The sequence below is a fragment of the Bombus bifarius genome, unplaced genomic scaffold (genome assembly GCF_011952205.1).
Source record: "Bombus bifarius isolate JDL3187 unplaced genomic scaffold, Bbif_JDL3187 scf7180000008138, whole genome shotgun sequence".
Lineage (NCBI taxonomy): Eukaryota > Metazoa > Arthropoda > Insecta > Hymenoptera > Apidae > Bombus > Bombus bifarius.
This window is the reverse complement of record NW_022884466.1, coordinates 625491-653483: the sequence shown is the minus strand read 5'-3', so window position 1 is coordinate 653483 and position 27993 is coordinate 625491. Positions and strand designations below refer to the sequence as shown.

Here is a 27993-nt window from a genome sequence, read left to right as displayed (position 1 = left end):
CATTTACCTTTTTCCATCTCTGGTATCAAACACCTTAAAGTCTGTAATTTAGTATTGGTTTCACAAATTATGTGAATGTGTCTGCAATAATTATTTGTAATATAGAAATATATCTAACAAGGTAATAGAAATAAATAATAAAGAAATTTTATACTTACGGCTGAAGATGTAATTCGAAGATGTATCAATAATGATGCGAGTTCAAGATCTTCACTATAATTATTTTTTAATGGGATGCTTCTATATCCTGGTCGTAAACATCGGACCTAAACATAGAAGTGTATTAAAAAATAGTAACATATTCATTTAGTAATCTAAAAATTGTAGATATTTTATACATACAGAATAAGTGGCTTGTCCAATAAAATTACTATCACCAAACATATCTTCATCCTGCACAATGAATCGTATGAAGGCGAAGTTTGGATTAAAAACTTCGAAATCGCAAGATTCATTCCACGTGGGGTTAAATCCATTATCAGCTATAATATTAATTTTACCACTGTCTATGTATCGAAATACTTAATCACAATATCACATTTTCATACTTACGTATTGTTCTCGTTGTTAATTTTATACCAGAATCAAAATCAGCTCCTATAATTTCAATTTCAATGAAAGGGCTAGCTATACCTCTTCCTGACCTAATTAAATGTCTTGCACCAATAACTTTTAAAGAAAACTTAAGTGATTCTATTCCATGTAAACAGTTTTTATCATATGGATTAAAATCATCTCTAAACATGAATTCCGGTTTTAAAATATAACCACAACTGCCGTTTTCTTTAAATTTTGCCTGATTAAGCTGCATTGATTTATCACCAGTTTGATAATTCAGTGCTACCATCTGACAACCAGCATTCCACATTGGCACAGGATTATAATTTGATGAATCGATACGTTGTCCTTTCGGATATACTCTGCTAAATTGAATCTGCAAAATTATAATTGTAAACATTCTTGTCTTCTAACTAGAAAATTAAGTCTATTGTAATTTTATATTGTTCCACCTGATGATATTTTATAAAAAACTTGTTTTCTTGCTGACACATAAGTTTCTCAGCTTTTGTCTCAGGGAAGCTACTCATTTCATTAAATACAAAACCTTTTGTTTTTATTCTGTCTAAATTAAATGCAACGGATCTACAATAAACTATTAGATTAGACATTTCTTTAGCTATTCTCCATGCACGTTCCATTTCTTTGTGTTGATTTTCCTAAAAAAAAATTAGAATGCATTTAACAGTGTAATTGGTTATTTAAATTGAAATCTTATTAGGTAATGTTTTAAAAACAAGGAAGCTTATGTATTTACTCTAACACTGGCATTTTGAGCAGTTTCTTTAATACTGGACATCCATTCTAGTGCTGTATCTTTTGATGAAGTTGCTACTTCAAATACTGAACACATACTTGGATTTTGTATTCTTAGTATCCATTCTAATCCAGATCGACCCCCTACTCTTAATTCAACCACAGCACCCATAATGTCTAATGAGCCTTTTTGTAGGCTACCAAACATCATAGAATCTGCTGACTGAAAGCAAAAATAAGATATATAACATATAACTATATTTAATGATAATATTTGAGATCATGACCTGTAAATTACTTACATCTCCTTGGCTTTCTTGCGGTTTTATTTCTTCCACGTAACTAGCGGGAAACCAATGTTGCTTTTTACCGCCGTAGTCTCCTCGCCACCAACCACCACTTTGTCGATGTACATTTGTTATTATAGCATGTTTTACTAATGTTAATTCATCATCCCTCCTTGCTTTATAATCATATATAGCTTTTACAGTCACCTTTAAAGTATATTAAATGTCTCATATACTTCGTATATGTTATTCTTTTATTACTATAACTTACTTTTGACGTAAAACTAGTAGGGTCCATATAACCAGGAATGCCATAAACAGATCCATCATCTATATCCTGAATGTAATGAAGTAATTCAATAAGATCAGAAAGTATAATTTAATAAATAAAAATGTAAAATACACTACCAATTCCATCTTTCTAATAACATCTTGATTTACAGGGTGGCTTAATTTAATTTTTTTATATAACGGGTGCCTTTCATAATAATTAACTAATTCAACCAAACTTTCAAATTGTACAGTACCAATAGTATATAAACGTCCTTCTAGTTTAATCCTGCAATGCTTAATTTTTTTCTCTGCTCTGTAACATAGTAAAAGTAGATTTAAAAAATATTATTTTAAATAATAATTAATACTTTAAAGAATTTTACCTAAAAGATATAGCATAAGAATTGCTTTCTTTTTCACTTGGTCTCACTAAAAATGCACCGTCTGTAGGAATTCGTTTTAACATTTCTTCGGCTAGAGTTCGAGTACATTCAGCATGCCACCATTCTTTTTCTTCATGTTTGTTTGGTTGTGGAACAGGTTCTTGAAGCGTGATTAAAAATTCCTATTTATTTCATCACAAAATTGTTAATTAATGGAACCATGATATCAGATTTAATTACAATTTTTAATTTTGTTTATTCTTACTTGACTTCTTAATGGATGATTGCGATAATGTGTAATTAAACTATATAAACTATCAAAGCAATTTGTATCAATCAGATAATATTGTGTTTGACCCATTTCTTGTTTCAGTTTAATACGGCAATGATTTACTTTTCCTTTGCGCCAAAATGAAAGGCAGTAATCGCCCACAAATGTAACACACTGTCTAACTAAAAATGTGCCATCACCGAGGTGCGAATAACGTCGTAGTAATTCTTCTGCTTCTTCTCTTCCTCTTGCTAATTTACCGTGAAACCATTTTTCTCCAAAATGTAATTCATCATTCGGTACTCCCTGTATTATAATCGATTATAAATATAATACAATAAAATTCCAAAATTTCACTCAAAACGTCTTTACTGTGCATACATACATCAGTCGGTCGTCGAACTACAGTTTCTTCATCATCATCGTGTTCAGTTTCTTGGGTTCTAGAAAATGTATCTGTGTAGAATAGTTTCTGTTGTGTTAATACAAAAAAATGTGGATTCCATTCTCTGTCAACAGGATCTTCAAGATAAAGAATGCCATTTTTAACTGTATTTCGAAGATCCATTTCTTGCCTACTTTCATCATTTCGAATTAGAAATGATGTTTCATCTACGCCATCAGGTAGTTTTTTATGTTTCAATATAATTTTTCTTCTCAGTGCATGTGGTGATGGTAAAGAAGTTTCATTTTTATCTACAGGTTGAACTAATAACATATCACCAAATACATCTTGCATTGTAATTGCCATTTTACGTTGCTGTGGTAAAGTACAATTATCCTCAATGGATAAAATGACAGGATAACTGTACAAGAAGTATATTTATATTTTAACCTTTAAGATAAGAAATTAAACAGACATATAGTTATACTTACTCAGAGGTAGCAAAAGCGTGCTCTTTGATGGTTTTAATAACATCTAAAAATTTAATCTTTGTAGTGAGTGTGTGCCCATGAAAAATAAAGGGCATTCCATCTGGCCCATCCCAACAATCAAGTTCTATACATCTACATCCAGCTCTTAACGCGCGAACATAAGCTTGACAACTACTTTCACTGCTAATTTGATCTCCCATTAAGTATCTGCAAGAATATTTTATGCAACTGGACTATTTATTTTTATAATACTTATTCCTCTACAAAAGAAAAATCATACTTACGTATTATGTGATGATGCTATCCAATAATGTGCAAGAGGTTTAGTCATATCTTGATAAATTCGCGAATATTTTGAATCCCATATGGAATTTTGTTTCGAAAACAGGAAATCGATAAACTCCGAGAACGTAAAGTGTGGTTCCTGTACATCCCTTTGAGGATCTTGTAAATAATCTCTAATGAAACATGATACTTCAACCTCATTATTTCCTAAAGAGTCTTGTTGTTCAGTTATTAGAAAATTTTGGAACTCTTGTACTGTAACAATCTGTCCCGTTTTAGAATAATTAAGTAATTTACTCCAATCTGTAAGATTCTACAAAAATACAAAAATAGTAGATGACACAACATATATAGATATTAGAAATATGTATTAATAAATAAAAAAACTTACACTTTGATCAAAGATGAGTTTATGATAAAGTGCAACAAAATCATCAAAGCCAAGTTCATTTCTGTTTCTTGTATCTATTTCTTGAAAAAGTTCCCTAAGTTTATTCGTTGCTGTTTTACAATTAACTCTAGGTAAAAATGCTTTTATATCTTTTAAAGTAACTCTATAAAATATGAAATATCAAATTAAATAATCTCAAAAATAACTTAAATTTATAAATAAAAATATAATTTTTTACGTTTCCCTTGAATTTTCCATTGCATAAAATTCTTTTCTTAGCCATCTTTCAACTTGTAAAGGATAAGGAGCTTTTATAGTATCTTGAACCAACCGACGTAATCCTTTTACCCAAAGTTCACATTCTTTTTCACTGAGAGCTGAAATGAATATATAAAAACAGCCACTTGTAAAATTATAGTATAAATGATATTTATGTAAGAAATAAAAACTTAAAAATAAATTTTACCAGAAATTGAAAGAGTTTTAAGGCGAAATTCAGAACCATAATATACAACAAAACATCTAAGATTTTCTATCCTTTTTGCATCTTCTGGCCACTTCTCAAAATCTTTAGAATGCTTCCCTACTTTAATTTCTTTGATTTCTCTTATTTCGACTAAAATCAAATGACAAAATGTTGTTTAATGCATTTAGTAGTGTATGTAACATATCGAATACAAAAATAGAATACAGTATATATGTCAACTACATACATATATATATGTATATATATTATATTGTGAGTACATATATATATAATATTGTATGTTAATATAATGTGCAAAAATATGCTTTTAAACATTAAGCATTTGAAGAAATAAAAGCAGCTTTAGAAAGTATTTGTATTTTTTCAATTATTCTGTTACATATGCATGTTCTGCTGTAATATATGCAAACAGTGCATAATAATAAAAGCTTTGAGTTTAATCAAATACCCATGCTATCCCATAGGGCTGATCCAATATATCAACAGTATCCATGGGCAGATTTGTTTGTAGACCAAAAATGAAGGAAATGTCCACCAAGATATGCATATATATTTGTATATTTAATTCAATATCAAAATGGATAATAACCAGGCCAGAAAAAAAAATGGTTTAATTTAATATGAGATATAAAACATGTATATAAAAGCTTATGAGATGCAAGTCATTAACTGATTTAGATTGTATCTTTGTCATAAACTCACCCATATACATTATTCACAAGGACCTTTCCTTCAGGTTTTTGACCTATAAATAGTATCCTCAGATAATATTTTGCCCATTTTTGCTGTAGATATATCTTCATAACCATGCAAAATGTGTGCCTAAAATGTTAGGTGAAAATTTATTTCAATTGTATATTGTTGTAGGATAACTATTTTTTGGATGTATAAAATTACACATTTGTTAGTCCTCTTATACATTTTCAATCAATTTTTATTTTTATTAGTAAATTAGTAACGTTTCTTTTGGATTACAAAATAATGTTGCTGCAATAAATTATCTACTAATATCTTCAAAAGCTAAAGTATTTTTACCTGAACCATCAAATGGTCTAAACGTTGCACTCCGTGACCATACGATTTGTCTAGTTTCTCTTCTTATCATAAGAGTTTTCTTTTCTGGTCTTTTTCTTGAAAAAAATTTTGTTACTACAGTTCCCCTTTCAAGTTGACTAATGATTTGTTCCATTTCAGGTATTATACCATTCATGTTTAAAATATTATAGGTTTGCTATAATAAATCATACATATTTCATATAACTAGATTCTATGTATGGTTCATAAAATTAAAAAATTTGATGCAATAATAGTTTAAAATAAAAGAATAAGAGGAAAAAATTTTTAAAAAGTTCTACTATAGTTTTCCCATTTAAATTGACATATAATTATTTTAAAAAGGTTCTGGATCAGTCTATATTACTTTTATATAATAAAGAAACTAAATTGACATAGTTTTTGTTATGCTTTAAATTAATGTAAATATTATATATTAATCCACAGATATATATATATATATATATATCAAAGTATACTCAATTGCAATTACTACTTATGTAAAAAATGATAGTGTATAAATGCTTTAATTTTTTAGCTCCATCAAAGAATATAGAAGCATCTGCAATATACATACATATGAATATGCGTACAATTTTTGAGTAACTTTTATGATAATATAATATAATGTTACATGTAACATATGTTTAAAATATGTAAAACTTTATTTCGGACATTAGTTTTATTTTATACAGTTAATTTATTATTATTAAATCCTATTTATAAATATGAAATTAAGAACTTTCTTGCAGTTATTTTAATATACGTGTATATTGATAATATTACTTGTTTTAGTAAATGCTTTTCACCATATGTATATACAAATATATACATATGTATATTTTGGTTAAAATGAAAAGAAATCTTTTTAATGTTTTATTTATATTTTCTTTAAACTTATTATTCCTTAATTGCTTTTAAACCAGATAATTATACGTAGTTTTAAAGGAATATTTTTCTTATTGTATTATTATATAGATTTCATTTATTAAACGCGACATAAACATAACCTATCACAAAATTCATTTAAGTTTCGTATATACCCTAACAAATAAATTTAAAGACAAAAAGTATTGTTTAAACATATTAAAGTGATAGATAATAAAATATAACATTTAAAAATGTTGCTTTCTCTGTATTTAATAGTATAACATAAAATGTGTAGTATTTATTTTATATTATTCATTACTTGTCTTTTTTATAAATTTCAATTATCTTTTTTATCTTATGTTACACTTTCAAAAATTTATCCTACCTGGATTCGAAATGATATTTTGTTAATTATATGATAAAAAATTCAATTCTCTTATCATTTGTAGGTATCAGAGTGTCTTCGTTTAGTTCAGCCAGATTTAGTCCTATCTAGGGATTTCTGTATCTTATTCATGTTTACACAAGATTATATTTATATGATGATAATGTCTACTGTTTTTTTATATAATAATCATGGATAGGAAGAATATATTTGCTGAATCTGTATTTTAAATTAGTAATTTCTGTTCTATAAGATATGTTATTTTATTTTTGTATATAAATATCTAGTTATTTATTTCTTTTATATTTGTTACTTTTAGAGTACGGATGACTGTATTTGGAATAGTTCAAATATACGTACATATGTATATGTGTATAAACTACATTGAATTTTATTAGTAGTATAGACGTTTAAATAATTCACGAGGAAAGTCGAGGGGAAAATATCGGGATTTTAAAAGATCATCTCGTTATTTCGTTAATTTTATTAATAATTTCATAAAACTGTATTACCTAAACCAAAAGAATTCCTTTAAAGATGAACCAAGAGATGCAAAGAATGCACTGATGGATTTGAGTGTTGATGACTCTTGTTTAAAATTTGCAAACTTATTAGGAGATAAACATGGTGTACTGCATTCTGTAAAATGTACATTTTCTTTATCTGTAATTTTCTGCAAAGAAATTGTATATAAATTATAGAGTATCAACATTTTTATATTTATAAAACATTATATCAAAACTTACACAATTGATGTTTTGTTCACAAGACTTAATATATTTAGAATTATCGTCATTTTTAAATCTTTTAAATCTTTTTAGAAGTACCAAACAGCTATTATTTGATTGTATATCTGCATCTGTTTCATTATCTTTTTTCAAATATGTAATTTTTGATGCATCTAGATTAATCTGTTAATTTAACATACTTTTAAAATTTATCAGAGTAAAGAAATGTTAAAATTGACAAAGAGTATCATACACACCTCCGTTTCTTTGTATGATCTCTTTCTTTTACCAGCGACTATTGGTATATTTTCAGATGGAAATGAATTAAGATTGTTATGCCTTAATGGTTTTCTTGAACTGCTATCCTTTCTTAATGTTTGTCTACATTCTGCATACTAAAATAAGAAGATAATATAAATCAGTTATTAAATTTAATATTTAAGTAAGAGAAGTTATTATCTTTCAATAATACCTTCTTTATAGAATTTTGTATAGCTTCTATCCATAAATTACTATCATCTTTCTCAGAATAAAGTAAAAGTGTTTCACTTAAACAAGTAACACAAAACAATCCACCACTCAAAACAGATTCAATTTTACACTTATTCAATGGTAAAACACAACATACAGTCAATGAATTTTGTGGATCACCTTTGCAATATAATAAAATGTCATTCAAAAGAACAAAATATCTTCTATATGCAGAGCTTCCTCGTCTAGAGACTCTCATTAATGCTCCTTGTTTGATTAATTTTCTACCGGGTTTTATCAAATTAATTGGGTTTACAATACATTTTTGAAGTCTTAGTAATTTTTGTGATTCTTCATATTGTTCAATGAAGGTATTTATATGCCTTGCAGCTTTCTCCACTTCTACTAAACATGCTGTAAAATAATCAATTTATTTAGTATATAATACTTGAAACTGAAATGATATTGTTTTATGCTATCTTGCAATTACCTTGTAAAAGATTATATTCTTTATGTTTGTTAGATGTATGTTGCAAGACTTCTCTCAATAGTAGTTTGTATCTAGGTACCCTTTGTATTGGAGTAATTAATAGTGAAGGTAATTTTCTACCAACTTCTGGTCTTGTTTCTTGCTTACTAATAAAATCTTTAAATTCAGTATCATTTTCTTGTTTAATCTAAAACAAGAAATTTTTCTATATAGTAGTAATTTTTAACTAATCAACTAATGTAATAACAAATACCTGTAGTAGTGATAAAATTTGTTCATAATCATAAGCATAAACAGAATACAATTTAAAAAATGGAGCAAGTTTGTGAAATGCGCCTGCAATATTTCTTGGATCTTGTTTTAGTTCTTTTATTAATTCTCCACTAACATTATATAATGTCTTTATGTTTTCAGACAATGTTGAAAGTAAACTATGATGTAATAACTTTTTTTCTATTATGGGTTGTACAAAATACTGAAAAAAGTACATATATGTTTATGTTTTATTCTATCATTGATATTTATGTTATCAAATATCTATAAATATATGTGAATAATACCTCCATTAAAATTTCTAATTGCCTTAAATATGTAGCTTCTGTTGTTAAAATTTCCTGTATAGCTTGAAACTTTAAATTTTTTTCTTTCTCTTCATATTGTTTTTGATTATGTTCATTTATACTGTTGAGAACTGGAAATATAAACATTATACATTTCACATTTTACAATTATTTGATAAAAGCATAAATTATTAATTATATACCTTTCATGCGACTACGCATACTTAAAACATTTCTATCATTAATGATTTTCTTCAATTCAAAACTGAGAGGAGTTTGTGGTGATCTTGGAGAATTCATAATTGTAAATAATGCAGCAACTGATGATATTATTAAATAATAGATTTTATCTTCAATATGTTATACCTTGAATATGTTACTTAAAGATAGTTTATTCGTATGAATTCACATAAAATTATACAATATATTTTTAATAGTGTCTTGATATTATATTAACTATATGCTCCTTTACAAAATATTATATTTATTAAAATATTCAAAACTTTATTCTTCTTTACAATATTTTTTGTCGTCTAAACATTTCAATTTAAAATTAACGTATCAATGAATATTATGTTATTGGCTGAGTCTTTTTAGTGATTGATCAACAGAGTTTCAATAAAAATGAATAGGGAATAAAACATTGGTAAGTTTTTAAAATTTGTGCTATAATGTTGGTCACATTTCATATTGTAATATTTGGGGACTATTATAATACAAGTTGTGGAATATCAAAACATATGATGATGAAGTGACAATTTGACAAAAATTAAATTTGTTAATATTTGCAAGCGGTACTGTTATAAATTTATTATTATCTGCAGTGACACGCAGGAGAACAATAAAACTTTAGAAATACAACGTTGTAATACAACGTTCTGCTTAAAGAAGGTACGATATGGCTGATTTGTATCTTAAAAAGTTACGAATTCATGTGCCAGCTGCGAAATGTCACGTCCGGTGAATAACAATTAATTTAGAGATATATATGTATTCATAACAAATATAAAATGTATAACGTTGTATATACTTCCTTTTGATATGTAATTACTGACGTCTTTTAAATTATTTAATTATATAACAAAATATGTAATTGGTACATTTATTTATTTTCTTAATTAATAAAAATTTATCTGACATCATGATGTAACTGAAAAGAAATATTGTGCATAAGTGATCCTGTTATATTTATAAGTATCATAATCTGAAACGTAAAAATGCGATTGCCAAATAGGTTATATTGCATGCAGAATTTATGCTATAGGTTATATTCCACATTAGTTGTAGTTGTTATTATTAATAACAAATTTAATATGTAAAGTTTATGATATGCAAGTCATCTATATAGTCATCTATATAGTCATCTATATAGTCTCTATGCAGTCTTGTATGCAAAATGATTGATTATGAAATAAAATGCTAAAGAAATTTTTAAATGTATATCGTAGATGTATAATACAACTTTAACCATATAGATAAAATAAGTTTTTTACAATGCTGTGTATTATCTATTTTAATTATATATAATTTAATGTTATAGGTGAAAACTTATAAAAACTATGTAAAAGATGAAAATTTTATAAAATATGCAAATTTATGTAATACTATATGATAATTTTAATTTAATATTATCATTATTATTTGTTCCAGGATATTTAAGAATTCACTTTGATTTGGAAATGTATATACACGACATGTATAAGCACTTTTTAAGAGATTTCATACATAGAAGTAGTATGAAACAGAATTATTAGCTATTACATCATCCACTAAATACAAATATTATATAATATTTAAAATGCCACAAGTGGATGGTGCTACAATACCAATAACGAATAATCAGAACGGTGCAGCTGTACATAACAATCATAATACAAGTAGTCCAACTCGACCTGTCTTAAATAATAACAGTATGAATACTGCTAGGAATAATAATAATCAAAACCCATTAGTTAATGTAAGGGATAGATTGTTCCATGCAATATTTATTAAAGCAGCATTAACTTATGCCAGAACATTTCCACGGCCTGTCAGAAGATTTATAGAATTTATAGTTTTATTGAAGGTAACTATGATTTAAAAATAATATATTCAAATTTAATAAAAGATTTAAAATTATGTATTTTAGGCTATAGCAGCATTTTTTGTGTTGGCTTACATTCACATAGTATTTTCACGAGCACCAACTAATTGTTTAGAACATATAAGAGATGATTGGCCTCGTGATGGTATATTAAGAGTTGAGATACTTAGAAATGGAGGAGAAGATTATAGTATAGAAAAGAGTTACGCAAAAGAGGAGAAACTACGACAAGAAAAAGTTGATGACTTAACTAGTGCTTTAGGAATATTAACTAGAGATGGGTAAGGAGGGATAAAATATATAAAAAAATGAAACTTTCATATTATATATTATTATAATTATTAATACAGTATTTTATTTTTTTATTTTATCTTTAGATTTATCAATATCGAACCATCTGCTGTTGATGAAGAACGTGATATAAATAATGCATCGAATGAAGAAAATCACGACAGTTTAACACTGTCTGAAAAAGAAATAGTTATTAGAAGTGCCACTGTGCCTGGAAAAACTCAAGATCCAAATTTAAGTATTACTAACACTACAACAAGTCCTTCATTATCTACTAAACTGGAATGGAATGAAATGAACAGAGATACTAAAGAAGTAAATATATTATATAAATATGAAATATATATTATATGCGGGATGTCTTATATTAATTTGTGTTTCAAATGTTAACATTCCAGGTTTTAGATGAGAAGATACTATTAACAAATACAGAAAATAATACTATAGTGCAGGATACAAATAAGTCTAATAAAGAAGACGTTATTCAATCGTTAAAAGATCCAAATTCTGAAGTTAGAGCAGGTATAGTTATGCCATAATTCTTAAAAAATTTGGGAACAAAAATAATAGTAATTTGATGACTTTAATGATCATATAATTATTTTTTAAATATTTTATTAACAAATTGCTCTCTTTTCAGGAGATGGTTATATCGTAGAATATTCATTGGAATATGGCTTCTTGAGATTATCACCTGTAGCACGGCAAAGATTAAACATTCCTGTAAAAATCGTTACTTTGGATCCTGTTAATGACAAATGCTTTGGCGATGATTTCTCCAGATTAATACTTGATGAACTCTTAGGATACGATGACTTACTGATGGCGAGTATTAAGACATTGGCAGAGCATGAAGATAATCAAGGTTTTTTACGGTGAATAAATTTAAATTTATTTCTTTTTGTTTATATTATTTAATGTTAGTACTGTAACATTATATATTAATTTTGTTATGTAGAAACGTGGTGACCGGAGAACATTATCGATTTGTAAACATGTGGATGGCTAGAACTACGTATCTTGCTGCATTTTTTATCATGTTAGTTTTTGTAAGTATATTTTGTTTTTAGTAATAATCGTATGCAATGCTAAATATCTCATTCATTGTTTGTAATTTACAATTATACGAACAATCAAAAATAGAATTTAAATTTCTTTCTTTTTTGATATGAGATTGAATATTTGATATTATACGTAAAACAAAGTAAATCTTTTATTAGTTTATGTATTAAGATACATGATTTATTGATTTATAAATTTATTCATTTTTTTAAGTAACATTTTTCCCTGCAATTTCTGTGTTAAAAAAATGAAGCTATTGATATTACGATTTACACGTTTCGGTGTTATAATATCGCATTACGATATGATAATCATAGCTCCAGAATGTTCTGGAAGTGTAAATTGGATTTAGTTTCATATGCTACGTGTTTTCGATCCGGATATATTCCTCTCCGTCAAGGGGTTGATATCACACGTGTCCACACGACAACCCAGTACGTGTAAAAGGATATGGCAATCAATTTAAAGTAACCACGCACTGAGGTAACCCGCGTATAACTCTCCAACCACCTGTACCCTTACATTCTGTGATCCCCTTGGAATTGAACCGTCGGGTATAAATCAACGTTATTAGAGGTATCATATTCGTTACAGAGACCCCCAAGTTGGCAATTTTGTATCAAATTGTTCTCAAATACGTTTTGCTGCAACGAGACTGCAGTAAGAGACGATTGTTAAGAATCTTGGAATTTAAATTACTAATGATGGCTATTTTCACTAATTGCTGTTTTAGTTGCGATCGATATAGGACAAAAATATTACTTTTGTAGTTAAATTTTTTTTTTTAATGAATATCATCTTCGACAGTTTCTGTTAATAGATAATTTATATTTTGTAATTGAATAAGTAATTTACGTCAATATTTATCGAATACTACATTCCAATATAAACAGCACGCATGTCTGATGGGTTGTGAAATTTCGGGGTATTCCCCGGGTGTTAGGAAGTGATTGGATCATATACGGACCAACGAATAGCTCCACTCGTGTTTAATGGGTTTACGGCGAGCGAACAAATGAGTAATATTGCATACTACTAACCATGATTCAAATGCAATGCATTGTGCGGCAGTCTACATCTAGTTCATACCTAGCTATTCACGATGGATATAGTGAAAAGCCAATTATTCTATGCATGAATAATTTGAGTAGAAGAAATGTTCAAATAGAAAATTTGCAAGATTTGTTATTCATTAAGGTGACTTATATATTCCAGTGAATTATATATGTATGTGTATATATGTACATATATTAGTTGAACATAGTATCCGATCTTTTTCTTCAATTTCTTGTATTTAATTTTATCATTGCTATTATAGTATAAATTTTAATATTAAATATTGCTTTGCAATGATTTCAAATTTATGTAAATTCCTATAATTGGAAACAGTGATTATAGCGCCATGATTCGGTATCGTTACAAACAAAAATGTTTACATACAAAAAATGATTTTTCTTATGCGTGTTTCATCGTGTATAATAACAATTTAGTGAAAACAATTTAACTCAAATAGAATTTATTAAAAAATCTACATGAAATGTGGTGTCCTTTTCTTCATAAGATTCATTGTAATACATATTTCGCATAAAGCATTGAAAATATTTGAATGTAGCCTGTGGTTGAGATGGGAGATAAATGAATCTCGTGCCACAACACGTGAATGTTACTTCAGTGCTTGGGGTATTCTACCTGGGATCACCCTCGGTTAACCCACCGTAAAGTCACGTGTACGGAACTGTCGTCATCTATGTATTACTCAGTATCTCCTCTGTCATATGCACATGACATTGGGTATATACCCTCCGTTGTAGTACGATGTACACTTTGAAACAATATTCTTCTTTTGTCTTTTTTAATTGACAATGCTTCTTTTTTGTTGTGGAAGACTATATTTATTTCTTCGATCAAATTAGACAAAATGTGTTTTGCTTTCATATTTTTATTGATTTAATTTATCCCATTGAGGTTATTATATAAAGCAAGATAAATTTTGTGAAAGTATATTAAAAAGACACCAATAATAATATTTGAACATATTAATACATAAAAAGTTTTAATTTTAATTTTTAAAATTTCCATAGGAATTATAAAAGATAAATACAATTCAAATAACAAAAAAGTGTAAAGATGTACTTAAATAAAGTATTGCTGTGCACAATTGAATATCTACAAAAAGGATATATCTGAAATGTTGAGTTGTATGACAAATTATTTAGGTAAGCAATCAAATGTTATTTAATGTCAAGATTTTTAATGTTAAATAGGATTATTATCAAACATTTACTTTCATTATTATAATAGTGGTGATATAGTCTTTTGACTTTGCTAATCATAGAGCCAATATATGTAATTTCAAAATTAGTACTTATATACTACTAAGCGTTAATGTGATGGTTTGGTTGATTGTTCGTATATTGTTACTTATCAATTATTGGGAGAATCATTTTATACAAATAAAAAGTATTGTGAATTATTTTTTTTAATGAAAGCAAATATTCGTTTTCATGTGATACACGGTAGGTGTTTTCTAAAATATGCATATATACTAAAGTAGATATTCTAATGAATATTGTTCTAGATTCTAAGCTAGAATATGAAAAATTTACAAAAATCTACAATCCGCTCTACAAAGTAGTAAAATCTACACCCTACAAAGTAGTAGTCTTTTCATTCCGAAATGAGAAGTGATAGGGATATTCCAAAAAAATATTTTCCACATTCCAATCGAATTCATACATTGATCTTAGGTTAGATGGAATTTTTGTCTCTTTTGTATCAGTAGCTCGTAAATAGCACTGACGCATCTGCAAAGTACTATTAAACGTTTTTGTTACCAAGGTTGCTCATAGTAAATAGTGAATTATCTCGGGGTGTCAGGTGCTAGTTCAATCTGAACCATTCGCAATTCAATTGTACTATTCGCTCTCAACCTGGTAACCGAGTGCAACCGTTCGGCTTGCAATTTGCTTCGTATCCTGTCTTTATTGCAATCCCTTTTCACGAAATAATAAATACTTTTACCGCTTTGATACATATTACTCGATATATAAGAAAAATAGAAAAAGGAAAGATTTATTACTAAGATTATTGTTTTTTTTATTCAAATTATTCGTTCATTACGATTAATCTTATTTAGATTCGAAATTGGAAAAAATAATAACTCTCTTTTGTATGACTATCCGTCCAGATCTCATTCTTTAAATTATAACATGGGGACATTAAATTTATTTTTTTGCGGTTTTTTACATTTTATTTACAGTAACGTATTTGGTTATTTCAGACTATTTCCATTTCGATGTTACTGCGGTACTCGCATCATCAGATCTTTGTCTTCATTGGTAAGTGATTAAATTTGATAATTGAATCAAGAATTTCATTTGTTGTGCTTGCTTTCGTAATATGAATATCGACTACTTCTTCTCTTTATCGCATCTTTAGCTATTTTGTTTTATGTATGTGATTTGACGATTTAATATTTTCTTTTTGCTAAATTATATTATAAATGATTATACATAAATTTAATAATAATAGATATATACATAATAGATAATAATAAATATATACATAAATTTACGATTCGCAATCAACAGATTTTGCGTTCTCAAGAATTGATTTTACTCATTTCAGTTTGAAAGAATATTAAATGGCGTTGTTTTTTTTACTCCATACAAGTGTAAGGGGTAAAATACGCACGGAAGAGATAATTTTAATTCGCTAGGAAATATATTTTGTACGGAATTATTGATTTTTTCTTCGATAATTAATCTCTAATTTAATCTCCGATACCAAGAGGTAAATGCCCTCTATGTCTGATAACTCCACGTGACAGAATTAATTGATTTCCGTATCTGCAGCTTTATAAAATTCAAGTTGATACTGCTTTAAAAATGTTTCTATCTGCAGAAAGTGATCTAAAAAATATCGATTATCTGAAAATCTGAGGTGAACACTCTTTTATCCATGGCCGTCCTCCTGCAAAATTGTTGCCCTCCCACCTTATTCGTTTCCTTTATATAGAGATATTTGTTAACGATTACGCTATAGTCTCTTACTAGTTGACAGTTCGTCTTAACACGTTTTCGTAACGATGGAAGTATTATTTTTATCTACTTTTGAGTTATTGTTCATCTCTTTAATCATCATTACTTCGGCGAAGTTGATTCCGATAATATACCGACAGTTCACCTATTGGAAGAAGAATAAAGTTCCATATGTACTGGCAGGACCGATATTTGGAACTGTTTGGAGAGTCATATTTCGTCGTATTACTTTCCCGGATTATTGTATGTTCGTCTATAATTATTACCCTGACGTAAGGTACATCGGGGTGATGGATTTCGCTACGCCAACGGTGGTCATACGAGATCCAGAGCTGATCAACGAAATAGGCGTAAAGAGTTTCAAGCATTTTCCAAATCATCGAAGTTTCGTATCCGAGGAGATGGATCCGGTTTTCGGGAAAAATGTATTTTCCTTGAAAGATGATCAATGGAGAGAGATGAGGAACTCATTGAGTCCATTTTTCACAGGCAATAAGATGAGATTCATGTTCGAGCTGGTATCCAAGTGTTCGAACGATTTCGTTAGTTATCTGTACGAACATTCAGAATTTCAATCGATGGTGGAGCTGAAAGACATCTTTACTAGATACGGAAACGACGTAATCGCCACAGTTGCATTTGGAATAAATGTAAACTCGCTCAAGAATCCAGACAACGAGTTCTACAAAAGAGGAATCGATATTTCCTCGTTCAGTGGTACGCTTCGTTTAATAAAATTCATGTTATTTCGGTTGAACCCGCGTCTAACGAGAATGGCAGGACTGAGGTTCCTGTCTCGAGCAACAGCCAACTTTTTCTGGAATGTGATTTCCGAAACGGTAACTGCAAGGAAAACGTGGAGCATCGTTAGACCAGACATGATCCATCTTTTGATGCAGGTCAAAGATTTGAAGCAACCCTCATATCGGCTGACCATCGACGATATCGTAGCTCAGGCGTTCATTTTCTTTTTAGCCGGTTTCGACACTGTTTCTACTTTGTTGTGTTACATGGTTTACGAGTTAGCTTTGCATCAAGATATTCAACAGAAGTTACGTGAAGAAGTAGATTATTATTTGGAAAAAGAAAACGGGGAAATTTCTTACGAGGCTATGTCGAAGATGGAATATATGGAAATGGTAATATCCGAGACGCTTAGAATGCATCCTCCATCGTTGATAGTCGATAGAGTTTGCGCAAAGAAATTCGAATTGCCTGCAGCGGCGCCAGGTTACCAAAGTGTGACAGTGTATCCTGATGACAATATTTGGATCCCTGTTTATGCGCTTCACCGCGATTCTAAATATTTTCCCGATCCAGAGAAGTTCGATCCTGAACGGTTTAGCAACGAAAATAAAAGTACTATTAATCCTTATACGTATATACCTTTTGGACTAGGTCCTAGGAAATGTATTGGCAATCGTTTCGCTTTAATGGAGACTAAGCTTTTGATAATCCGTCTGCTGGAAAAGTTTATTATAAAACCTAACGAAAAAACAACAATTCCTATTGTGTACAAGAAGATTGATTTTACACCGGCATCAGAACACGGATTTTGGCTAACTTTGGAGAAGAGGAAGAGTTAGGTACGCCATAAAGTATATATTGTTGTTTAACTTTATATTACGGTTAACTATTATTTGTACATTAACAAATGTATACATAATTTGTTGTTTCATTTTTATTTTAATTCAAAATTGTTATTATTTGATCGTTTTGACTTATGTTTCTTTTACTTTGTACTATATGTATATTTCTCTTCTTAAGGATATGGGTTTCTCTCTGTAATCATTTTCTTCTATCTTTGAGAAAACAAAGTTTGATTAACGTTCTTATCGAAAGGTATCTAATCACGTTTGTATCTTGCGACTAATAAAATTCAGCAAATAATGAAAATTTGATTATAAATAAAGTTTCCGTATATGTGATTTTGTTTCCGTTCTATTTCTCCACCGACATGCTCTTTGTTTCACTTTTTTGTTCTACTTTATATGCATCGAGAAAACTATGTGAAAATGATACGACTACGAATCCCTGTACGCTCCATAACATCAAATATGATTAAATTCATGGAATTCTAATTCTATACTTTATTGATCAATACTGTATCGAGACAGAGGAAATTATTTATATCTTTCGCACCATTCTTTATCACGCCTTTAACCTTTCCTTCGACTGTATACCTATCTAGTCAAAATTAAGATCAAATACCACGTTTTGTATAAACAGGTATGTATGTGTTCTAATACTTGTCAATGGGAGTGTATGTTCATTTCATTTTCGAATCGAACGTGAATTGAAGTTGCTTAAATTGTTCTTGTCACGGTACAGAAAGGAGGACAGATATAATACAATAATGACGTCATCTTCTGTATTCTCCCTTCCTCTACCGTTTGATGTTAAACTTTGTACATGTGCTCGGTTCGTATTTGTAACCTTGTAGCTGACAGACGACAGTTATTTGCTGCTGAGAGTGCCATGGAGATTCTATCGACCTCATCAGCGTTTACTCTATTAGTGATCACTTTGATCACGATAACCTTATTCAAGTTCTTTGTAACGATATATCGACAACAAACTTATTGGAAAAAGAACAACGTGCCTCATGTTAGATCCATTCCAATACTTGGTCCAGTTTTTTGTCCGTGGAAAATTGTTCATCAAGTATAGTGACTTCATTTATAATTACTACCCCAATGCAAGATACATTGGAGCGATAGATTTTACCTTGCCAAATCTATTAATTCGTGCTCCGAAATTGATTCGAGAAATAACCGTGAAGAGCTTCGAGCATTTTACATATCATAAAACGTATTGTATATCGATGAGCACATGGAGCCTCTATTTTAGAAGAACATTTTTTCGCTACGAGATCAATGTTAGAAAGAAATGAGGAATACTCTCTCTACTTTCTTTACTGCTAGCAAAATGAGATTCATGTTCGACTCGATATCAAAGTGCTTGCAACAATTTGTCGATTATTTGTACGATCATCCAGAATATACTTCATCGATGGATGCGAAAGACGCTTTTACTAGGTTTACCAACGACGTGATTGCATCAGTTTTCTTCGGAATCAGTGTGAATTCAATGGAAGACAGAAACAACGAGTTTTCCGTTAAGGGGAAAGATGTTTTAGCTAGTTTCACCTTCAGTATCGTTAAGATGTTGTTAATGCATTTCTGTCTACGAATATTCAATATATTAGGGATCACGATTATTCCAGTTGCTACCTTAAACCTTTTTCGTAAAGTTATATTCAAGAATTTGAAAGAACGCGAAGAACGAGGTATCGTCAGACCGGATATGCTACATTTGTTAATACAGACCAGGGATAAGGAAAAGATGGCTACTTATCAGATGGACATTGACGATACCGTATCACAAGCATTTATTTTCTTCTTGGCTGGCACTGATTTATCTTCAAATTTTATGTGTTACTTTTTACAAGAGTTATCCCTAAATTCTGATATTCAAGAAAAATTACGTAATGAGATAGATCGTTGTTTGGACTTTGGAATATATGAAGGTAGTAATGTCGGAGACCCTTAGAAAGTATCCGATGCTAATTATCATGGATAGGCAATGCACGCGAAAATTCGAATTTTCTCCAACGGAGCTAGGATACGATGGTATCATTTTATATCTTGGTGATACCATTTGATTATCTGTGTACGCGTTACATCCTAGATATTTTTCTGATCCGTAAAAAATTGATCCTGAACGATTTAACGAAAAGAATAAGGATAACATTGTTCCATGCACGTATACGCCGTTTGGAGCTGGACTTCGAAAATGTATCACCGATCATTTCGTATTGATGGAAGTTAAAATTTTAATGGTTCACATTTTGCATAAATTTCTTGCAACCTAGCGAGAAGATGCGAACTCCTTTTGTATTCCCAAAAAATAGTCTTATACCGATCCCTGTGGCAGGATTTCTGATTATATTAGGAAAAAGAATACCTTAAACGTACTTTGATATACGATTTAATCGTATGATAAGCATTTACATTTATGTGTTACTTTATGAGTTATGTGTTTCGTAATTAAACAAGTAAACACGTGTTGTAGATATTTTATTACCACCAAGTAATATTATCTTAAGTTTTGTCGATTTTCAAGCAACAAAGAGCATAGTATGTATTTTGTTATTGTTTCACATTAAACAGCGTAGTAATTTAAGAGATAATTGACTTAGATATACAAGATTATTAAATGCTAGAATAGAGGCTTTATTAACTTCGGTATATGATAAACATATATTAGTATTTATATATATAGTAGTAGCTTTTTTGCAAATAACCAAATAACGATATAATTAATTTTCTTCTTATTGTACAGAATGCTAAGAATTTGTATATTTGTTTAGTGTCTTAGTGTTAAAACCAGCTATGATACATTGCCCTGTTAGAGTTAAATGCCGTTCGAAGAGGGTTAAAAAGTCTAGAATAACAGTTCACTTGCTCTACTGCATACAATCACTGATATAATATAGAATTTTTCAAACGAGACATATTCGTACGCGTTTTTATCGTTATGCCATCGGGATGTGATTTAAGAATAGTAGACTTGCAAATAAATTTCCTTTTACAACACTTACGCATCGGTTTTTGTAGATTGTTTTCATAAAAGTATATCGTCATCAGTTTAGGCCATGAGATAGTAAAAAGAATTTTCATGAATTCTACGCTTCGTAGAATTATCATTTGTCAGTGGAGTCGTACAAACAAATCTTAAAGCGAAACTTGAAACAATTATCTTTTTTATTAGTCGTTAAAAATTGTAGTTTCGAACAAAATTTCATATATTTTACTTCATATGAATATGAACTTTATGTCTGTGACTATGTTAATTTCGTGACTATATTTTCGAAAATCTATAGCAGAGGTTTAAATCTTTTATATAGAGTGTATTGCGGAATATAGAAAAACAAAAAAAGAAAGAAAAAAAAGGTAAAAAGCGAGCGCAATTTAGGACATGAAAAATCAATGTTTCAATGCAAGGATTTCGAAACGAGATTGCGTAGTTGCCGATAATTCCACTTTAATTCCCATTTATCTTTTTATTTCTGTATGGTGAATTTGTAAAGGGGCGGCAGGATCGACAGCAACAATTTCTACAAAATGTATTTTCAGAATATTCACGAGGAAGAACGCAGTTTGTTCACTTAGTTGACGCAACAGACATTCTACTCCCTCCTTCTCTGTCCCTCGTGCAACGATAAATCGAGTATATGTATTCGCCCATATTTATAACATTCCTCCTAGTGACTAGAGACAGAGTCGACGCTCGTAATCCATCCTCGTGGTAATGGAGGCATCAATGGAGTCGTTCTCTTTTTCGTTCAAGTTGTTAGTGATCGGCTTGATCGTTGTTAGTCTAGCCAAGTTGATCAGTTTGTTTCATCACCAGTACAGTTACTGGAAAAAGAGACACGTTCCTCATGTGAGAGCGATGCCTGTATTTGGATCCGCGTGGAAACTGTTCACCCGTCGCGTGTCCCTTCCCGATTATTGCACGTTCGTCTACAATTATTATCCGAACGCAAGGTACGTCGGTATGATGGATTTCTCTACGCCAGTTGTGGTAATTCGGGATCCAGAGATGATCAGGGAGATAGCTGTGAAGAATTTTGAGCATTTTCCCGATCATCAGAGTTTCATCAACGAAAAAATAGATCCGATATTCGGGAAAAACGTGTTTTCCTTGAAAGGTGATCGATGGAGAGAGATGAGGAACACACTGAGTCCATCCTTCACAGCTAGCAAGATGAGATTCATGTTCGAGCTGGTGTCTAAATGTTCTGAGGAATTCGTCGACCATTTATACAATCATCCAGAGTTGTCGTGTTCGATAGAGGCGAAAGATGCGTTCACTAGGTATACCAACGACGTGATTGCCACTGTGGCTTTTGGAATAAGTGTGAATTCGTTGAAAAATCGGAACAACGAGTTCTATAAAAAAGGAGCGGATGCGACGAATTTTGGTGGTCTTTTTCGGTTACTCAAGTTTCTGTTATTTCGTATGAATCCACGTTTAACCAGAATGGCGGGATTATCGTTCCTTTCACGCGATACCGCTAACTTCTTCCATAGAGTCGTCTCTGAAACCGTGAAGGCACGGGACGAGCAAAATATCGTTCGACCGGACATGATTCACCTTTTGATGCAGGCTAGGGATAAGGAGAAGCCTGCCACACATCAGATGACTATCGATGATATCACAGCTCAGGCGTTCATCTTCTTTTTGGCTGGTTTCGACACGTCCTCCACCTTGATGTGTTACATGGTTCACGAGTTGGCGCTTAATCCGGACGTACAAGAGAAATTACAGAATGAGGTGGATCGATATGTGGAAGAAGGAAACGGGTTTATTTCGTACGAGGCTCTTTCGAAAATGGAGTACATGGAAATGGTGACATCAGAGACACTTCGGAAATATCCTCCGATAGTTTTCATCGATAGGTTGTGCGCGCAAAAGTTTCAACTGCCTCCAGCGGAATCTGGCTACAACTATTTAACCGTATATCCGGATAACATCGTTTGGTTTCCTGTTTACGCGTTGCATCGTGATCCCAAGTATTTTCCTGACCCAGAAAAGTTCGATCCAGAACGTTTTAACCATGAGAATAAGGATAACATTGTTCCTTATACGTACTTACCGTTTGGCCTCGGGCCGCGAAAATGCATAGGCAATCGTTTTGCCTTAATGGAGACCAAGATTCTGATAGCTTATCTGTTGCACAGATTCCGCTTGAAAATCACTGAAAGGACGAAAACACCTATTGAATTTAGCAAGACGAACTTTTCGTTGACTCCTGATCAAGGGTTTTGGATCGGTCTGGAAAGAAGGAACTTTTAGACTCGTTTTCGTTTTCCTTGTTTTGTTTGTTACTTTGGTTAAGAGTGACGTGCGCCGGTGTTACGTGTATATTGATCTTTCTGTTTTATGAGCGAAATATTTACGGCGATATTTAATGTTTGTACACGACGATGAAATTAAATTTAAGATCGTGAATTTTCATTCGAACGCGACACAACATTTGGCTTATTAAATACAAATGTAAATTTTTATTTCAATATCACAATATAATTGGAAATTTTAGAACCTTCGGTATTTCGTTTCCTTTAACTGTAAAAAGATCCAAACAGAAATAAATATGTGTATATTGTTAAAGAAAAGAGTGTATGGCATCGTTTCGAAGGTAGTAAGTGATAAGATTCATTTATAGGCAACTACTATTTTATATTATTATTAATTCTAATATATTACAGTTACCTCTACTTTTATCTAACATTATTTTCTGTCGACAATTATACTCTGTTGTTATTCGCGTCATGTAAATTCCTTATTCTAAAAATACAAGCTGCATAGTGTGGTTTCGACGAAGACACTTTTCAAATGGAAATGTCGTTGTACGGAATCTTTCTTCTTTCTTCGTTTCGTTATGACAAAACGATGGAATACGTAACCCATATATTCTTTCCGTAGTAAACACTTGCAATGCCATTGCAATTAATGCATTGCCATAATAATGTTAACCTCGAATAAAATACGCACGATACCAAACCGGTTTATCTATCATACGTATAAAGCATTAGATGTTTACGTCTGTAGAGTGTAGGTAATCACGTTTCGAACATTTTTCGTATTCTTTTATTTGTCCTACGAAGATTATAATAGTTTATTATCTCAGTTGCTTCTCTTTCTCTATGTACTTATCGCTTCCTCCTTATAAATCTTAACAGCTCAGTTGTCACTCACTTTGTTTGTTTATGATAGAAAAATTGTGATACGTAAACAAGATAAAATTAAAAAGACAATATAAAATTAAATATAACGTAGATGATGTTTGAGGATAAGAAATATTTAGATATTCAAAAGATATCTTGGTATTATCCCAGAAAAATTCTAATTTTGGTAATATCTGTACGGAGATTAATTTCTCAGAGCTTATTCATACAATACTGATTTTTTTTATCAAAAATATCGTCTTCGTCTTTTTGTAGTACAGTTCAAGAACGACTGTGCTGATTAGAAGACACGAGTAGGAAGCTTCGGGTTCAACGACCTGATAGTATTTTTCGAAACAGCCATATAGTCGCTGATTAATTTTATTGTTAGCGAATGAGTCAATAGCCAATCAGAAAATTACAATGGTCTCACTGCCGATACCGGCGTTCATAGACAATTTTTTCTCTATTTCATTCCCGTTCCTTGACTTTCCAAGTGTTTGCGATTAGACAGTAGGCTGATAACGAACGATAATGAACCATCTTTCTCGATATCTATTTATCTAATCGAAAGACTTAGAAATTACATTTTGAAAAAAAGGAAAAGGGGCGAAGGGCAAACTTTGTAAGTTTGAAACGTGATGTAGAAGAGGAGCTATTTTCCCAGGTTAATCGTTTGAAATACAAATTTGCATAGAAAAACATTGTAGGGAGGAACTACCTCTTGCTTTCCACCAGTGAATTTGGGATATTTTAGGCAGCTTCAGGACCATTCAAGTTCTTGTCTTCCGTCTTTCGTTCATGTTTATCTCTACTATTCTGTTTTCGTTATATCCAATCTTTTCCTCCTCTTTACGTTCCTCGTTCCTTTGTTCCCCCTTTCCTGCATTCCTTCAGACCCTTTCTCACCTCAGCTTTCTTATCGTTGCGCCTTACCTAAAATATGTAGAGAAAATACTTGAAGTTTACGTAGTCGGTTTTTGTCTGGTGAATATTCAGTTTGCGAACGTAGCGACTGAATTTTAAATATTCTATTAAAATCGCAGCGCTTGTCTAAGAGATGATTGTTTCGAGGCTAAAGCAGATAAGAAATCCTTATATACTTATACATATATATATTTTTCTTGTTATTTTTCGCTTAATTCGTATTGTTTACTATTGTTGCCAAACTTAAATTATTTTAAGAGCTCGGCATATTTCTAACATGATAAATTCGTGGGAACGAAGAAGAGAAAAATTGTTTGATGGCTTGCTGATCTCGCGTACCTTATACCCATGAATTTAGTTCCTTAGAGATAAAAATATCGAAATTTTATTTATCCGAAGTTTGTTAAACCAATTTTGAAAAGATAAAATGCAGTGGACACATTGATTTGCGTAAAAAAATAATTTCGTAATACAGTTGCCAACAAGCGGAGTTTAGATTAATATAGAGCAAGATGGAGGACTCGAGAGTTTTAATAAGCAGTGGGAGTGGTTTTAGTGGGCGATATCTTGAAATCTAAAATTCATTAAATCGGAACACACCAAGCTTGTGGCGGAAATTTGTAAGCGGTAATATTCTGGCTATTATAAAGAAGCTGCGACATGCGTCGTCATTTGGGAATAGCTCAACTTCTTAATTACGTTGCCACGCTTTAACTAAGTTATAGAAGAGAGTACCCTTATGAAAGTTATTTCTGAATAATTAAACGTTCAGCGTGCAGCTTCACTACTGGCGAGTTAAAGATTTCTGCTTTTTTTGTAAATACTAAATTTCATCATATAATCATGAAAAAATATTTAATATTTTAATTATATTTTCTATGCGAACTTTTTGTATGCTTCATTCCTATGTAAGTAAAAAAGTTGATTTACAACAGGGCAAATCGTAGGGTATTCTATGACTCGAAACAGGTCGGAACAACGGAATAACATTTTGTTATACGGAGCTCCATTTTCCAGAAAAAATAACTTTGAAATCCAATCGAGTACACGTGCATCTGACTGATACCTCGTGTAATTGCTTTCGTTACAGATCGTTACTAGATCTGTTTTCGCGTTTGATACAACGTAGCTAACAGAGACTGTTTGCTATTATGAGAGTGTATTGTTATTATACAAGAATAAGTGGAATAGTAGTTTGTGGCTAAAGTATTTAGCAAAGTTACGTAAAGTATTATAGCAATGAAGATACAAGTGTATTCTACTAAATTTTGGTTCCTTTTTTGGAAAGCGAAGCTTCGTAGTCGATAGATCAGTCTGATAATGTAAATTTATAAATGTATAAAATCTACGCTAGCGGCAACGAAACAACAAAACGATAAAACCAAGTGCGAGTTGCAAATTTAAAATTTTGATTTGCAATTTAATAATCGTGTATAAGATGGCGATATGGAGCCATTGCAGGAAAAGATAGAAACGAAAAACTGAATGGAATAAATTAATAAAAGGTTGTGTATGGATTGAGTGTAGCAAGAAAAGCGGAACCTTGTCTCTCATCTCAGGACGCCGATCGAAAGTTTGCGAGAACTTAAATCGAGATCCAGGAAGTTTTGAAATTAATTCTTATTGAGCTTTGAACCGACTCGTCGAACGCGACACGATTTCTTCACGGCCCTCAACTTGTGTAATAACCTTTCGCTCAGGAACTTTTCGTCACGGAGTATCTAATAAATATTAAATTCGAACCGTTCGTCGTCGAGCATAACGATCTCGATACAATATCGTGTCGCCATGCATTTACTTCATGGAATATAAAGTATATTTTTTATGAATTCTTTAAACACTTTCATCGTCCTTTTTCCTTTCTCTTTCTCGCGTTCCTTTCCTTTTCTCTTTCGTTTCATTTCCTTCGACTTAGAAAATATCAATGAGTCGAATAGCCATTTGCACGCACGGGATTGCCTATTTTTCACGTGAAATATACTTCTTTTCCCTTTGTTTCAGTGGATCTGCTTCAAATGTTGGAGTTCAACTTAACGATAACGTTTCCTGCTGCATCTCTGCTCACGGTGCTTCTGGCTCTTGTTGGTGAGTTGTATTTTCTTCTTTTGATTTTGTAGTCATTCCTTGAACTCACACCGAACTCATTTCTTGAGCTTATACGTTATTTCGTTGGTGGAAAATTATTGGTATTCAATTTGAATTTCAATATAATCCAAAATAAAGTAGATTATCAATTTTTTTATCATTAATAAGGTAGTTTAGTAGTATTAGATAAAATATTTGGAAGCACATTTGGAAAGTTGCAATGCTTTCAGTAAATGATGCGAGTGCCTACAAGTAGAAAATTATAAATACACTTATTTTTTATCATTTTATATAATGAACTTTACTTCCAAATTCTGTATTATCGATACTTGAAAGATTCTCTGGTTGACTTTCTGCTGACTAGAGAAATCTTTTTGAAAGGCAATTGAAATGTAATCCGTTGAATCGGCGATGCGTTAAGCTCTGCTCTAGCAATTGGAAGTTAGGAACGCGCGTGCCAGTATGGCGAAGGCGCAAAATATTAAAGGCTTTTTACTAAATCAGAGTCTCTCTCGGTTTCGTTCCCTCGCTGATACGACGTTAGCTCTGTTACAAAGCTGATTGGCCGGGACGGTTAACCCAGGATTCTGCATAAATTTCTGATGAAGGCGCAACAGTTGGGTAACCCGCTCGGAGCCCATTTAG

At 30.9% G+C, this 27993-nt stretch overlaps 6 protein-coding genes across 9 annotated transcripts in view; 4 read left to right on the top strand and 2 right to left on the bottom strand.

Annotated features, from left to right (window-relative positions):
* Positions 1-14: 14 nt before the first annotated feature.
* LOC117208499 (1-phosphatidylinositol 4,5-bisphosphate phosphodiesterase gamma-1) lies at positions 15-7020 on the bottom strand. Of its 2 annotated transcripts, XM_033449696.1 has the most exons (20): positions 6876-7020; positions 5603-5798; positions 5270-5389; positions 4547-4696; positions 4319-4457; positions 4081-4243; positions 3689-4002; positions 3405-3611; positions 2914-3334; positions 2523-2834; positions 2258-2439; positions 2010-2187; positions 1873-1938; positions 1617-1808; positions 1316-1537; positions 1011-1217; positions 553-934; positions 343-482; positions 159-266; positions 15-81 (listed from the first exon to the last, which is right to left on the bottom strand). In XM_033449696.1, exons 3-20 carry the CDS (start codon positions 5277-5279, stop codon positions 61-63), a joined length of 3414 nt encoding a protein of 1137 aa, XP_033305587.1. In that variant the 5' UTR covers positions 5280-5389; positions 5603-5798; positions 6876-7020; the 3' UTR covers positions 15-60. The 2 variants fall into 2 exon arrangements, with proteins under 2 accessions (XP_033305587.1, XP_033305586.1); XM_033449695.1 differs by lacking the exons at positions 5270-5389; positions 6876-7020 and adding an exon at positions 6635-6754.
* Positions 7021-7339: 319 nt separating this feature from the next.
* Positions 7340-9742, bottom strand: LOC117208509 (putative protein tag-52). The gene is made up of 8 exons (XM_033449709.1): positions 9328-9742; positions 9125-9255; positions 8818-9039; positions 8565-8751; positions 8076-8488; positions 7861-7998; positions 7622-7786; positions 7340-7548 (listed from the first exon to the last, which is right to left on the bottom strand). The coding sequence occupies exons 1-8, from the start codon at positions 9422-9424 to the stop codon at positions 7384-7386; spliced, it is 1518 nt and encodes a 505-aa protein (XP_033305600.1). The 5' UTR covers positions 9425-9742; the 3' UTR covers positions 7340-7383.
* Positions 9743-9810: 68 nt separating this feature from the next.
* LOC117208501 (membralin) overlaps positions 9811-27993 on the top strand; it is a 65481-nt gene continuing 47298 nt past the window's right edge. The window contains exons 1-9 of one of the 3 annotated variants that reach the window (XM_033449701.1): positions 9811-10015; positions 10775-11189; positions 11253-11488; positions 11585-11813; positions 11897-12020; positions 12139-12373; positions 12457-12547; positions 15841-15898; positions 27268-27348. In XM_033449701.1, the coding sequence (XP_033305592.1) occupies positions 10923-11189; positions 11253-11488; positions 11585-11813; positions 11897-12020; positions 12139-12373; positions 12457-12547; positions 15841-15898; positions 27268-27348 (1321 nt within the window). In that variant the 5' untranslated portion in view covers positions 9811-10015; positions 10775-10922. Of the gene's footprint in view, positions 10016-10064; positions 10085-10774; positions 11190-11252; positions 11489-11584; positions 11814-11896; positions 12021-12138; positions 12374-12456; positions 12548-15840; positions 15899-27264; positions 27349-27993 lie in introns of those variants that run through there. The other 2 variants (XM_033449699.1, XM_033449700.1) reach the window with 2 other exon arrangements.
* On the top strand, positions 15907-18528 carry LOC117208508 (cytochrome P450 9e2-like). Its single transcript, XM_033449708.1, has one exon. The coding sequence runs from the start codon at positions 16648-16650 to the stop codon at positions 18184-18186; it is 1539 nt and encodes a 512-aa protein (XP_033305599.1). The 5' UTR covers positions 15907-16647; the 3' UTR covers positions 18187-18528.
* Positions 19450-20280, top strand: LOC117208511 (probable cytochrome P450 9h1). Its single transcript, XM_033449710.1, has one exon. It carries the CDS (start codon positions 19490-19492, stop codon positions 20150-20152), a length of 663 nt encoding a protein of 220 aa, XP_033305601.1. The 5' UTR covers positions 19450-19489; the 3' UTR covers positions 20153-20280.
* Positions 21851-24011, top strand: LOC117208507 (cytochrome P450 9e2-like). The gene has a single exon (XM_033449706.1). It carries the CDS (start codon positions 21914-21916, stop codon positions 23462-23464), a length of 1551 nt encoding a protein of 516 aa, XP_033305597.1. The 5' UTR covers positions 21851-21913; the 3' UTR covers positions 23465-24011.